General features: G+C 37.9%; 1 protein-coding gene across 1 annotated transcript in view; it reads left to right on the forward strand.

The window, feature by feature from the left end:
* Positions 1-5,090: 5,090 nt before the first annotated feature.
* The window catches only part of aacs (acetoacetyl-CoA synthetase), a 76,573-nt gene continuing 65,401 nt past the window's right edge, over positions 5,091-16,262 (forward strand). The window contains exons 1-3 of the mRNA XM_036598405.1: positions 5,091-5,279; positions 7,947-8,050; positions 13,906-14,026. Coding sequence (XP_036454298.1) covers positions 5,147-5,279; positions 7,947-8,050; positions 13,906-14,026 — 358 coding nt within the window. The 5' untranslated portion in view covers positions 5,091-5,146. The remainder of the gene's footprint in view (positions 5,280-7,946; positions 8,051-13,905; positions 14,027-16,262) is intronic.

Genomic DNA, 16,262 nt, shown 5'->3' on the forward strand with positions numbered 1-16,262 from the left:
AAGAAGTCAAAACCACAACTTAGTAAGGAGAAGGAATGAGACAAATAATTAGTGGCCACAGCTTAGTAAGGCATGGCCACAGTTTAGCAAGTCATAGGAATGAGATATTTAAGTGGTAGCTACGACTTAGTAAGGAATAGGAACGAGATAATTAGGTCAAGGCCACAACTTAGTGAGGTCTAGGAACCTTGAGATAATTAAGACAAGGCTACACATTAAGAAGGAGTATGAATGAGATAACTAAGTAGTGGCCACAGCTTAGTAAGGTATAGGAACATGATAAGTAAGTCATTGCCACAGCTTAGTGAGTCGTAGGAATGAGACAATTAAGTGGTAGCTACGACTTAGTAAGATAAAGGAATGAGATAATTAAGTCAAGGCCACAACTTAGTAGGGAGTAGGAATAAGATAAATAATTTATGTTCACAGCTTAATAAGACATAGGAATGAGATAAATAAGTCATAGCCACAGCTTAGTGAGTGATAGGAATGAGATAATTAAGTGGTAGTTATGACTTAATAAGATAAAGGAATGAAATAATTAAGTCAAAACCACAACTTAGTAAGGAGAAGGAATGAGATAAATAATTAGTGGCCACAGCTTAGTTAGACATAGGAATGAGATAAGTAAGTCATAGCCACAGCTTAGTGAGTCGTAGGAATGAGATAATTAAGTGGTAGTTAGATGTAGGAATGAGATAATTAAGTCAAAACCACAACTTAGTAATGAGAAGGAATGAGATTATGAAATTGTGGCCAAAACTTAGTAAGACATAAGAACAAGATGATTAAGTCATAGCCACACGTTAGTAAGGTGTAGTAATGAGATAATTAAATTGTAGCAAAAACTTAGTGAGGGATAGGAATGAGATAATTAACCCATGATGATAAATTTATGGCAATGACAGTAACGCTTAAAAACGAGATAATTAAGTGGTAGCCATGACTTAGTAAGATGTAGGAATGAGATAATTAAGTGGTAGTCACAACTTATTAAGGTGTAGGAATGAGATAGTTAAGTCATAGCCATAACTTAGTAAGGCTTAGGAACGAGATAATTCAGTCATAGTCATAACTTAGTAAGGTGTGGGAATGAGTTAATTAAGTCAAGTCTGCAACTTAGTAAGGGGTAGGAATGAGACATGTAAGTCATAGCCACAGCTTAGTGAGTCATAGGAATGAGATAATTAAGTGGTAGTTACAACTTAGTAAGATGTAGGAACGAGATAATTAAGTGAAAACCACAACTTATTATGGAGAAGGAATGAGATTACTAAATTGTGGCCACAGCTTAGTAAGACATAGGTTCAAGATAACTGAGATAATTAATTTGTTGCAATGACTTAGTGAGGGATGGGAATGAGATAATTAACCCATGAAGATAAAGTCATGGCCAAGGCTTAGAAACGAGATATTTAAGTGGTAGCCATGACTTAGTAATGCTTAGGAACAAGATAATTAAGTTGAAGCCATGACTTAGGAATGAGATAATTCAGTCATAGCCAGAACTTAGTAAGGTGTGGGAATGAGATAATTAAGTCATGGCTACAACTTAGTAAGGCTTAGGGATGAGATAATTCAGTTATAGCCACAACTTAGTGCGGTGTGGGAATGAGATAATTAAGTCAAGGCCACAACTTAGTAATGTCTAGGAATGAGATAAATAATTTGTGCCCACAGCTTAGTAAGGCATGGGAATGAGTTAAGTCATAGCCACGTGTTAGTAAGGCATAGTAATGAGATAATTAAGTTGTAGCAAAAACTTAGTGAGGGATAGGAATGAGATAATTAACCCATGATGATAAAGCCATGGCCATGACTTAGTAAGGCTTAAAACGAAATAATTAAGTGGTAGCCATGACTTAGAAAGACGTAGGACGTAGGGCCGAGATTCTAATTAAATCATGATAATGATAATAAAGTCGTGCCTTAGTAAAGCATGGAAATGAGCTAATTAACCTATTCCCATGCCTTACTACATCGTGGCCATGACTTAATTATCTCATTCCCACACTTCATTTTCACTGAGAAGAAAAGCCACCAGCAGGACTCCAGGCTACAGTATGAAGCTGCTAACCTACAAAGTGCATCTGTTTGGTTGGTGTTTCTTGTAAAGTGGCCACTAAGTGTAGCTAGTATTTGGATGTTTCTAATAAACTGGACACTCAGTGTCGTCCATCCATGCAGTTTGTTTGCTTGGACTTGACCTGACACTGCTATTAGAGGGAGTAGCTGTAATTATACATATAAAAATAACTCTTCCCTCAGCGACGCCCCCAACACGGCCTATAACACACCCCTTACTGAACCGCCCTGCTCGCTGGACCCACAGCTCAAACCGAACATGTTCAGTGACGTAATGCTGATAAAGGGATGTGAAATCCTGGCATGGTTTTATTAGCCAGACACCTGCTAATAATCCGAATAACGTCAAGGTGAGTGCTTGTGAAATGAACCTTTGCTTTGCACGGTGTCAAGTCTGATGAAATGAAGAATATCTAATGGCCTCTTTTAGCTCAGTGCGGCTCTGTCCACTCTGCTGGACTGTGTCCTAGCATACTCTTTTTATTGTTTATTAAATATAATTATATATATATATACAATTACTACTACTATTACTACTACTACTAATAATGATGTATGTATAGTATAGAAATGAAATTGTTGTGCATTATTCATAATATGGTAATATATGTATGTATGTGTATAAATACACACACACACACACACACACACAATTGTATGATAGTGTGCAAAAGTCTGAGCACACCTAAGCAAAAATAAGTTAACGTGCTCTTCAGAGAGCACACTTATATATATGGCATTTTTCATTTTTTTGCAAATTTTAGTACACGGTTTCTACTTTTGCGCTAAATGTAACAAACTGGAAAAAATAGCATTGATTTTAATAACATGTATTATATTTTATTATATTATTATTTATTTATTATAATTTAATAGCACTTATTTCATAACAGTTCATTATAATTAATGAACATTATAACATTATTACTATTACTTTATTTTTAACATTATTATAATTAACTACAGTATAATGCAATACAATAAGTATTTCGCTGCTGTCGGAAGAAAACCTCGTATCTCCAGAATGGTAACTTTACAGGAGAAGGAAAAAACATACTTTACTTTTAATGTAAGTCACTGGAACCAGACTTTATTCCAAGTCATTTTGAGCCATTTCTGTCGGTCCATTCATCATGAAATTTACACACAATGTAAAGGATAACAGGCATTTTCAAATTATGTCAAAGACTGGAAAACGACAAAAATGGAGATACGAGGTTTTGCTCTGACAGCAGCGATTTGTTATTATTATTATTAAGAATACTAAGAATAATAGTAATAGAATAATGTATTATATATCATGTAATAATTAAAATATTCTTATTTTATATTGTACTCTGTGTAGAATTGTATTGAATTCTAATGTATTTTCTTTCTGTTATGGGAAGTGAGGTGAGTAGAAGTATGTTTGGATGTGTTTAAGGAAAATGTGAGCTTCCTCAATACACACACAAAAAAACCATTCATCCTGATTTTGCAGCTCCTGAGTCAGTTTATTGAACTGGTCAGTGTGTTCTGCGGTGTTGCAGAGTCTCCAGTGTAACTCTGAGCAGATCTGGATGGAGAAACTTCGGTTCATTCAACGCTTTTATTGTGAATTACGCGGCTTTTATTATGTATTTTCTATGAACTCAGAGTGAGCAGACTTCCGCCTGCGTGTTCGCGAGAGCTTATTTGAATGGGGCATTTCGATTGGTCACGCCTCTGAATCACTCTTCCGTCCTCACACTCCCATTGGCCCGGGCTTCTGCCTCGACGCCGCGGGGGTGGCTTTTGATTGGCTGATCTTTCCTGTCTGTCCACGATGCTTTGCATGACGGCTCGCACTCGGCCGATGTGAGCCGAGCCTTACCAGCCAATCAGAATACGGTATGCTAATGAGCGTGGGGATCACGCCGCCGATCGTAGACACGCCCCGCACGCCCACTCTGATTGGATGTAATGACGGACTATTTAAATATTACGTAATCGCCTCACTTTCCCATTGATCCTTTTAACTGGATATTTATTTTCAAAAGCTTCTGAGAGATTAATATAAAAATAGTAACAGTAAAAACACCAAAAATATAATAATTAATAATAATAATAATAATAATAATAATAATAATACTGAATATTTTTTAACATAATGGTTATACGTTAAATATTTTATATTGAAGGGGAAGTCCACCGATTTTTCAAAAGTTCTGAAATGTAAATGAGATGTAAACAGAATCATTCAGAGTGGTTTGGTGTGAAACGCTCCGTTCTAGATAAACTTACCGAGTCAGAATTGTTCACAGTGGTGGTGATAGGAACCAGACGTCCACCTCTAAAAGCTCCCTCACAGAAAGTTACTACATGAAATGGTTATGAATTCACTGCCTGATGACTGAGACACAGTTATGTGATAAAGTTTTGGCTCAAAATGTATTTTAATCCATTCATTTTAATCCATAGTTAAAAGTATCGATTGTTTTGAGACCTAAAACATAATGATAATATAAGTGTATATTATAAATAAATATATTATTAATAATAATATATTTTTTTGCTTTTTATTATATGTTTTCTTTCTTCTATGGCGTTGTGAACTCTTACTACTCTTTTTTTTTGCTCATCTTTTCCGTCAATTGCATTTTAAATAAAGAAGTCCACGTAATTTTAGATGTAGCTATTAATTTAACATTCAAATATTAAATTAAGCGCTATTAAATACTGCACTATGTATCAGGCATATTGTTTATGCACTCCAACAGCACTGCTGGACTACAGTCTGTAACTGTAGAACTACAAAGTGCACCTATATAGTAAGTGGGGCTATATATATAAATTTCCTAATAAATGTAATGGGATATTATACACCTGCCTCTTCTTTCCCTGCGCTGCTCCTGAGGGGACTACTTTCAGCGCGGAAGGAGACCGCAGCTGGTGGGCGGATCCTCAGAACATGTCTGGCCGGGGGCGGGGTTTAAAGTGACAAGTAGGCGGGTCCTGACCGTCCCCCAGCCGCTTATGTGCGCGTGCTCTGTGCGTCCGCGCGAGTGTGCTAGTTGTGAATCAGTGACAGTGCACGCGCGCGATGTCGGAGAAAGCCGAGAAAGCCGAGCGGATCCTGCAGGACCCCAACCCGCTATGGACCCCCAACTGCAAACGGATTACACACATGGACACATTCCGGGCCCACTGCAACCGGCAGCACGGGCTCAACACAGGTAACCACACCCACACAGCGCGAGCTTAGGGGATAAGACACACACACACACACACACACACACAGCGGAGGATAAGCTAAGAGCTAATGCACTTAGACACCGGCTAGAACACACGCGCACGTTCTAGAGTGTAGTACCAACAGTGTGGGAGAGGCTAAAAGCCAATCCAGTATTCCGGTCCACCTTAAATGGTACAGCACTTACAGTGTAATGCGCTCGTACAGTCTAGATGAGGCTGAAGTTGAGTTCTTGTTGGAATTTTCCGGTCTACCTTAAATAGTGTACCACGTACAGTGTAATGCACACACACTATCTGGATGAGGCTGAAGTTGAGTTCTTGTTGGAATTTTCCGGTCCACCTTAAATTGTGTAGCACGTACAGTGTAATGCACACACACTATCTGGATGAGGCTGAAGTTGGCTTCTTATTATGAAGTTCCACCTTAAATGATGCAGCAGTCACAGTGTAATGCACACACATATAGTGTAGATGAGGCTGAAGTCTTTTTAGAAATATCCGGTCCACCTTAAATAGGGCATCACTTACAGTGCAGATGCACTCGTACAGTCTATATAAGGCTGAAGTCTTCTTATTAGAATTTTCCGTTCCACCTTAAATGGTTCAGTAGCAACAGAGTAAATGCACTTGTGCTGTCTAGATGAAGCTGAAGTTGACTTCTTATTAGAAATATCCGGTCCACCTTAAATGGTGCAGCACTTACAGTGTAATGCACTCATGCAGTCTAGATGAGGCTGAGGTTGAGTTCCTCTTAGAAATTTTCAGTCCACCTTAAATGGTGGAGTAGTTACAGTGGAAATGTACTTTAGATGAGACTGACTTCTTATTCAAATTTTCCGTTCCACCTTAAGTGGTGCAGCAGTTCGAGTGTAATGCACTCGTACAGTGTAGAAGAGGCTGAGCTAGTATTCTTATTCGAATTCATAATGAAACTGTTGCTCCATTTAAGGTGGAACGGAAACATCTGAATCAAAAATAAACCACCTAGAGGTACTGGAATATAGCTGCTGTACCATTTAAGGTGGAACTGAAAATTTGAATCAAAAGCAAACCTTTTAGAGGCACTAGAATATAACTGCTGTACCATTTAAGGTGGAACTGAAAACTTGAATCAAAAGCAAACCTCTTAGAGGCTCTAGAATATAACTGCTGTACCATTTAAGGTGGAATGGAAACATTTGAATCTAAAGCGAACTTCTTGGAGGCACTACAATATAACTGCTGTACTATTTAAGGTGGAACGGGAAATTCAAATGAAAACTCAGCTCAAGCTGAGAGTTAGAACACAGTGTTGCTGCTGAAACTGGCACTGCTGCTGTAATCTGTACCTGGCTCTGCTCTGGTCTTGACTCTGTTATCAGCTGCTGACCGCAGAGCCGCACACACACTTAACCTCTCTCCACTCAGGCCGTGCGTTCGCCCCTCACCTGCTTTGAGCAAATCAATCAGTTTGTAGGTTTAGTTTGTAAGTTATTCTGTCTTAAATGTGCAGTCTTAAGGCTAGTTTACTGAACTGATGTGAATCAAGATCAAGATTGCTTTTTTAAGAGTGAGGTAAAAACAGGGAAGACATTATTTACATCCTAGTGATCAATATTGCTAATCAATACTGTTTCTCTAGGGGCCGTGAAATACGCTTCTCATTGTCACTTCTGTTTCAGAAAAACAGCGGTTAATCTTATTTACACCGCACTCGTTATTTTCCACATTATAGAATAGTAGTTCATTATAGCACTTCAGTAAATACTACACATTTTCTACAGTACATACTGTAGTGCTTTTGAAACGTATTATAGTAATTTTACTATAGAATACTATAGACACTATAATAAACACTATAGTATTACATCAAAAATACTATAGTACACTACACTTTACTGTAGACAACACTGTAGTATACTATGGACACTATACTAAACACTATAGTATTACATCGGAATACTATAGTATACTACACTACTGTAGACAATACTAAAGTATACTATAGACACTATAATAAACACTATAGTATTACACTAGAATACTATAGTATACTACACTACTGTAGACAATACTAAAGTATACTATAGACACTATAATAAACACTATAGTATTACACTAGAATACTATAGTATACTACACTACTGTAGACAATACTAAAGTATACTATAGATACTATAATAAACACTATAGTGTTACATTAGAATACTATAGTATACTACATTTTACTATAGACAACACTATAGTGTACTATAGATACTGTAACAAACACTAGTATTACATAAGAATACTGTAGTATACTACACTTTACTATAGACAGTACTATAGTATACTATATATACTGTAATAAACACTAGTATTATATAAAAATACTATAGTACACTACACTTTACTGTAGACAGTACTATAGTATACTATAATAAACACTAGTATTACATAAGAATACAATAGTATACTACACTTTACTGACAGTACTATAGTATACTATGGATACTATAATCACTATAGTGTTACATAAGAATACAGTAGTATACTACACTGTACTGTAGACAGTACTATAGTATACTATAGATACTATAATAAACACTAGTATTGTCATATCGTCCCGTCCTACTTTGTCATATTGATAATGAGTCTTTATTTGTTGTATTTGTTTGTATTTTCCGTAGCCAACTATAACGAGCTGTACCAGTGGTCCGTGGAGAACTACCCCGAGTTTTGGGCGGAGGTTTGGAAGTACTGTGGAATCACCTGCTCCAAGATGTACGATGAGGTATATATTATATACTATTTTGCTAAAAGTGGTTGTTATTGATACTGATTGCTCACACCCATGTGACTCAGGATGTGATGCCAAATGTATTTATGGACAAAGTACTGCAGTCAGATGGGCCACTGTCAATTAGTCATCCCTGATAATGTAATCTGGAATTATTTCCTCATATGTAAAACAGTTTATTGTCCCTGACTCTCCCAGCTGAGTCACTCAGACTCTCTGTGTGTTTGTCCACACTGTGTGAGTCCACACAGTAAAGGAAATCCATCTCAGATCCAAATACCTCAGCGCTGTTTACTGGTAGAACATGAAGGAGGTCATGTTCTGTAGTTCAGGGTCAATATTCAGAAGCCATAAATGCTCAAATAATCAATTAATTTATAGTTTTCACGTCTGTCTTAGATTATGTAGGTAAAAGCACAGCATGTGTGACACTGTAATTCTCACATATTCATAATTGGCTGTTGTTGATATTGATTGACGATCAATTTGATCCTACTTCTGAAGAAAATTGTAGTAATAATAATAATAATAATAATAATATTTTTTATATAGCACATTTCATGTCAGTAACAGCTCAAAGTGCTTAAGGTTTGACAGTGATTACATTTTTTGTTACATTTTATTATTATTATTGTTTTACACTTTATTTTATTATTTTATTTATTTTATTTTTTTCCTAATTTAATTTCTAATTTCGTTTTTAATTTAATGATTTTCTCTTTTTTTTTTTTAAAGATGTTTTAATCATGTTTTTAATTTCTATTCTCATTTAATTTTTTTTAAAACAACGCTGACTCTGTATTTTCTCATATATGAAGCACTTTGAATGACAGCAGTGCGTGAAAGGTGCTATATAAATAAACTTCCCTTGCCTTACAAGAAATCATGAGTAATAATTTTGAGTACTAATTTAAAATAATCACTTAGTGACTCTAAGGTCGCTCAGAGCCTTAAAAACTAGTAACAGAGCTTTAAAATCTCTCCTGGACGTTACAGGTAGCCAGTGCAGTTCTTTCAAAACAGGAGTGATGCAATCTCTCTGTTTTGTCTTTGTTAGAATGTGTGCTGCCACATTTTTGTCCTGCCCCGCCCACTCCCCAAGCGTTTAGTCCCGCCCCCGCCCGCAGTTCTGTCAAGCCGATCTGACAGCTGATACCTGACACAGTCTGTTCACAGACACCTTGTTCTCCGCTGAAACAACATGCCAGTCATGCTCATCAGGCTCACTGCGAGTAACGGCATTTATTCCCAGTAAAGCAGGAATTAAACCCCAGGCTTTGGCTTGTAGCAATAGTGGTTCTATACAGAACCATGTACAACACATTCTTCATCAATCTGAAGAACCATTTCATTGTTTTCATATTCAAAAACAAAAGAGAAAATGTTCAGTTTTAGTTTTTCAGCTTGAGTCCAGATATTTATGTTTGTGAGAATAAGCATATGCAAAAATAGAAGTAATCAGGAGGGGGCTAATACTTTTTCACAGCACCGTACGTTATTTAAGACTGTTTCTGACGTTTATTTCAGGTCATATCAGTCAGTAAATCACTGATTTAAATAAAACTATTGGAGTTTTCACTGTGTAAATTTATATCAGCCAATATTATCAGTTATTTAACACGTTTTATCACCTTAAATTCGGTATGAGTGACAGTTTTAATATCGGCCGGGTCAGAACTCAAGCAAGGGAGGGATGAAACAGCCTCCGGCCCAGAACTGCAGACTGGTGATGAAATTCATACATCATATCAAATCATATAAAAGAAATGTGATCATATCATCATACTGACCATCTGGTCTCGATTTCACAATGCAAAGAACCTTTTAATCATGCAGATTCTTCTTTGAGTGTTCATGGTTCTATAAGGAACCGTTTTCTTTACTAAAGAACCCTTGAAGAACCATCTATTTTAAGGGTGTATATGATTTAGTGATCGTTCTGCTTTATTTAGGCTGTGCATTAATTTACGGGATTTCTCTTCGTGCGTGCTTCGTCCCGCTCCCGCCCGCAGTGGGCTGGTTTCCCGCCAGCTCCAGCTCCCCCACCTGTGTCACTGTAGTTACAGTATCGTGAAAAAGTGTTTGCCCCCTCCCGATATCCTCTAAATGTGTGTTTGTCCTGTCTGATTGATCCCACTTATGATTTGGTTAATTGGTTGACTGAGTAACTGAGGGGGTGATTACTTTTTCACACAGGGTCGGCTTTAAAAGGGTCATTATCGCAAAATCAGAAAGCATGTCCATCAATGTTTGGGTGTCGTAAGAATCATGTAGGTAAAAGATGTATGATTTAGTACATTCTTAAAAAAGATGGTTCTTTAAGGGTTCTTTAATCAAGAAAGTGGTTCTATATAGAACCGTGGGCACTCAAAGAGCCCTTTGCTTAAATGATTAAAGCGTTCTTTGCATCATGAAATGGTCCTTCAGATTGAGGTAGAACGTGTTGTAGATGGTTCTATATAGAACTCTTTTTGAAAAAGGTTCTAATTAGCACCAAAAAGGGTTCCACTTTTGTTACAGGCCAAATAACCCTTTTTGGTACCATATAGAACCCTTTTTGCTAAAAGTGTAGATAAGTTGTTTTTTGGCCTTTTTTAAACCCTGATTCTCATTAAGGCAACGTGTCCACATACAGTATGTGTTTCTCCTCACCGATATTTATCATTTTTTGCTTTTTTTAATGAGAAAAAAATGAGTTTTTATCAGTTAAACTGTTGAATCGCTTTACTTTGATTTTCTTGGAGCCAAAACAACAAAATCTAAGTCTTCGACTGTGTTGCGGTAACGAGATAAAATTGCAAAACACTGTATTTTTGCAGGATACATATATTTTAATACTTAACTTTATAATACTGCTGTGTATTCTACTGCGTGGACCGTGAAAGTTTATCCACTTAAATTGAAAAATAACACATAAAATCTATTTAAAACCCTTGAAATCAGTGTATCAAAAAAAAAAAGAGAAAAAGTTTAATAACCCCAAAACTACAGGGTGTCCTGAAAAATTGACCTCATTTGAGATGTGAGTATCTGAGTAACTCCATGTCCTGGCAAACGAAATTAAACAGGCCTCATGTTGAACAACAAAAGATTTATTTATTAAAATTCGAACAAGAAATTCAGAAGGATTGTAGATTTTATAACCGATTTCACAGCTTCACAAATGTAATATCTTCCGATACTGGTGGTCGTCCAGACCCCTTTGTCCTGCACAGACAGCCTTCCTCTTTGAGTTTTTGGTGCCGTGTCCAAATTCTGCTTTCCAGTTGGTGCATTTTTATTGAATTTTCTCGAAAATGCTCGTTTGACTGTGTTCGAGGATATTCTAACACACAAAATGCCTCTTTATTTCTAGTGAACGCCGTTCTTCAACCTGAAAAACATTAAAAATTAATCTTGGTCAGTTTTTACACATTTTGTTAAAATTTGAGATCATTTGAGGGAGAATTGGCTGTTATTAGACTACGAGATTAATTTTTTCGGGACACCCTGTAGATGTCGTGTTCACTCAGGTGACAAATATGCAAAAACAGAAGAAATCAGGAGGGGACTAAGACTTTTTCACAGCACCCTGTATTATTTAAGGCTGATAATCAGGTCATGTCAGTCAGTAAATCACTCATTTAAATATTCCTATTGGAGTTTTCGCTGTGTAGATTTGTGTCAGCCAATATTATTGATTATTTAACAAGTTTTAGCAGCCTAAATCCGTTATCAATAACAGTTTTCATGTCGGCCGAGTCGGGACTCGAGCAAGGGAGGGATGAAACAGCCTCTGGCCCAGAACTGCAGACTGGTGATGAAAATCATACATCATATCAAATCATATAAAAGCAATGTGATCATATCATCATACTGACCATCTGGTCTCGCTCAGGCCTGATGCTGTATCTTATCCTGAAATGGTGGCGGTTCTTCATCTGAGTCTCACCGTTTCGTGAATGTTGATCAGTGGTGGACGAAGAACACGAACCATGTATCTGAGTTAAAGTAGAGAGGTCAAATATTACTCCAGTAAAAGTAGAAGTTCCTCCCTTTAGACCTCCACTTGAGTAAAAGTACAAAAGTATTTCCCTTCAAATGTACTTAAGTATCAAAAGTAAAAGTACTGAGAGATTAATTATGACTTTAATGTCCTATTATCATTTTTATAACAAGACTCGCTTCATTGACTCATTTTAGGTGAAAATACTCCAGTGTCTCTCTTGGTAAACCAGTCTTTTAATAGAGTCATTAATTAGTGACGCTGATGTCTATTAAAATTATCATCAGCACAAAACACTGAAGGCAAACAGTTTCCATCAGGTAGAACTGAGTGACTCTGAAATCACTTTTTACAAACAAGCAAAGTTTCAGTTTAAGATTTATTTGCAAGTTTAAGTTTAATAAAAACTTTAAACTCAGATTCACAAATGAGTTTCCTTTACTAAACTGCATCTGTAGGTCTCTGTTCATAAACATAAACTAGCCTAAACTAATTTACTATAAAATGAAATATTGTTTGTATAAATTCAGAAAAAAGACACGTCAGTCACAACTGCATATGAGTACATATTTCTATATTGTGGTCTGTTTACACAAAGTTAGGTTAGTTCATCATTTATGTTGAATAGACTCTCCCAAAGTTTTACTCTGCTGCACTGATGTTGAACCGTGTGCTGCACTGGGTCGGTATGACCAACAGGTCAAAACAAGCTCAAAACAAAGTGGGCGCTGTGCCCTGATTGGTGTTCTTGCTTTGCTCTTCTTTAGTTTTGACATGTTATGTTTTTTATACACACATAAACCAAAAGGAACGACAGATTTCTCATAATGTAGTGGAGTAAAAAGTGAGATATTTGACTTTGAAATGTAGCGGAGTGAAAGTAAAAAGTCACCAAAATGGAAAAACTTCAGTACAGATACAGAAAAAACTACTTAAGTACAGAAACGAATTACATTTACTTCGTTACTGTCCACCACTGGATTTTGATCCCTTTTGAGCACATTTGATCAAATTAAACAGCTCTAGAGCCGCATATCAAAATTCATCACTTTTACGGTACCAATAGGGCTGCAGTCAAGACCACCTCGAGTCCAAGACAAGTCCAAGACCATGGCTAGTCGAGATCAGGTCAAGAAAGAGTCTCTACCGTTTGATCACGGTGGTCTTAAAGGGCTCCTATCATGGAAAAATTTGACGAGTTTGACGTATTTAAACACGTTAACGTTTCAAAATGTGCCTTTCAGTCCAAACTAAGCTGCAAAACAGCCTGTTTTGATCTTTAATGTTTTTGTGATGTCATAAAAACCCAGTCCTTTGGGAAAAGCATTCTGTTTGGCACCATAAAGAATTATTATTGAAAAAATTATTTGCAATAATAGAAGAACCCTTTTCAAAAAGCTTCCACAGAACCATATAAAACACACTCGTCATCAATCTGAAGAACCCTTTCACGATGCAAAGAACCCTTTAATCAAGCGAAGTGTCCTTTGAGTGTTCGTGGTTCTGTATAGAACTGTTTTCGTCACTAAAGAACCCTTGAAGAGGTCATTTTTTAAGTGTGTAGGACAAAAACTGCTTTTAAAGCGGGTTCTCTTAGTTTTTAAAGATCCATAGCGCCTCCCAGAAGGTAAAGATGGTTTGCTGGATGAGAGGAATCTGATTACTCAGCTGAAGGAGGTGATATTCAGATCATCTGTAAAGCTTTACTGCAAATACCTTGCAACTTATTACGAGTTTGGATTTCTATATTTCCGAAACAAACTTAGTCGAAAGGTTCACAGCTGTAATATAAACTGCACCCTGTTGTTAAAGTGTGTAACTCCAGACCACCTTCTGAGAGTTTTCTCCTCCTGCTGTCTCTCAGGTGGTGGACGTGTCGAAGAAGATTTCAGACGTTCCTGAGTGGTTTAAGGGCAGCAGGCTGAACTACGCGGAGAACCTGCTCAAACACAAAGACCAGGACAAAGTCGCTCTCTACGCTGCAGGTGAGCGTCTGGATCATTTTACCAGAACACACCTGGGACTTTTAACTGATCTTAGACTTTAGACTAAAATCCTTTTTAGTCTCTGAGTGACGATATACCTTAATCCTGTTACATTTTGGCCCAATTCCGTTTCTTATTTTTATCCCTATCCCTTGTTTTTGAGGGGTAGTGGTTGAAATCCTCCCTCTGAAATGGGACCCTCAAATAAAAAGAGCATCACTTCATTAACAGCTACCAGCGCTGCTCTGTAGGCGACCCTGCCAGTCTGCAGTGACAGCAGAGGAGGGTAAAGTTCAGCTCCTCACTGCTGGGCTTTAGTTACATTTAGGGCATCATATGCCTTCAAAGAGGGGGGTGATTATTTATTATCACCCACCCCTAATTCTTCAGTGATATGAAGCTGAAGTCAGATATTCACCAGATTCTGGTTGGAATTTTCCCGTTCCACCTTAAACGGTGCAGCAGTTCTGATGTTCTGAGGCGCCAGAATGTAACTGCTGCACCATTTAAGGTGGAACGGGATATTTTGCTACCGAGACATCAGCACTACTAGCAATTTTTTTCATACTTGCTATGATGAAAAAGGACCATAATACACTGAAACAGCATTAAACTAAGATAAAACAATGATTATCGTAATTTTTTTAACAGAGAAAATTCTCACATTTGTGGGTTTCTTGACTGTTTTTCTTTTTTTCCCATAACTCTCTGTTTGGAGTCTCTGAAAAACCTCCGATTGGAGGGTCATGTAGCCCAACACTTCGCCCTCCCCCTCTATCTCAACAAGAATCAGGACACCCTACACCTAGACGTGAACGTGCAACACAGAGGAGCAGGGCTGAGTAGTAGGAGCGAGGGGTGAAATGGGATCAGGCCTTTTTTCACAAATCATAACTCTACCAAACTTTCCAAATGTGTCAGTAGTGACTGTTTCTGTGACAGTTTTAGCTCATTCTGAGCTCAGAAACTCAGCAAACACAGCTTTGAACAGCTGTTCACACAGAAAATCATCATATTTTACATTAAAACACTAAAAAGTGCTGAACAGCAGAAAATATGGCGATTCTTAATGTTCCACACTGATTTTCAGACTTTGGGACGCATTTACTTCAAAACTATGGGATCTAACTGCTCACCACGTGGCCATGAGGGACAGGGATGCAGCCTCACCTCCTGCTCTAAAATACAGGGGCGTGGCTAAAATAAGGCTCCGCCCACAGACTAAAACTCTTTTTTGTTTTGGTAGTGATATGAAAACATGGGACAGCAAGTGTAGCACGGCATGTGCTACCCTGGGATCAAGGAGGACGTGGGAGGCAGGATTCAGTGTTGCAGCAGCCATATTTTCTTTAATCACACATCAAATATCATCAAACAGTATAACACACAACCAACTCAAAGCTACGCTAAGCTGGCCACTTTTCAGTGGCTCAAGGTAGAGGTCCTGACCACTGAAGAACAGGGTAAAAGGGGGCTAACAAAGTATCAGAGAAACAGATGGACTACAGTCTGTAACTGTAGAACTACAAAGTGCACCTATATAGTAAGTGGAGCTGATAAAATGGACAATGAGTGTAGAAACAAGGAGGTGGTCGATGTACAGCCCTGTATTTCACGTGTCACAGCCCTGTGTAAAACTCCTGGAATCTTATCTAAGGAGCCTTTAAGTTCCAGCTTCATTTTACAGATGCACTTGGCTCTCCGCTCGCCGCTATATCGGTATCCAGATTCTATATGTCTATCTTAATGGGACAAACTCCCTGAGAGCGTTTCTAGGTATGTGCGCGAGTGCCGGGGTGATTTGTATCCCCGTAGATAGGAGCTGCCACTGAAGCACTCTGGCTAATGTAGGGCTAAATGAATTGTGGGCAGTAATTTGATTTGCGGCCGCAGCGTTGGGGCTGGAGCGTCTGTGTCCTGTAGGAGGGCTGATGTAATTGCTTGACTTTCATTGATCGTCCAGCCTGCGTCATCGCTAATGTCTCGCAGTAATGAAGGAGCTCTGATGACCGTGAACAAGACGAGCAGTTCAGATCTACAGCGGTGAGCAGGCTGACCGACTCAACTCTCTTTACAACAGCATTTTACAGCAGGTTTAGATGCTCAGGCGGCGATTAATCCTCGTCCAGGTGGAAGCGTGACGTTTATTACAAACAGCCAGTCAGGTGAAACATGAGGAGAAGGGAAATGATGCCATATATATATATGTAGAGCTGTATATGTATTGCTGTAAGAT

The sequence above is a fragment of the Colossoma macropomum genome, unplaced genomic scaffold, assembly GCF_904425465.1.
Source record: "Colossoma macropomum unplaced genomic scaffold, Colossoma_macropomum, whole genome shotgun sequence".
NCBI lineage: Eukaryota > Metazoa > Chordata > Actinopteri > Characiformes > Serrasalmidae > Colossoma > Colossoma macropomum.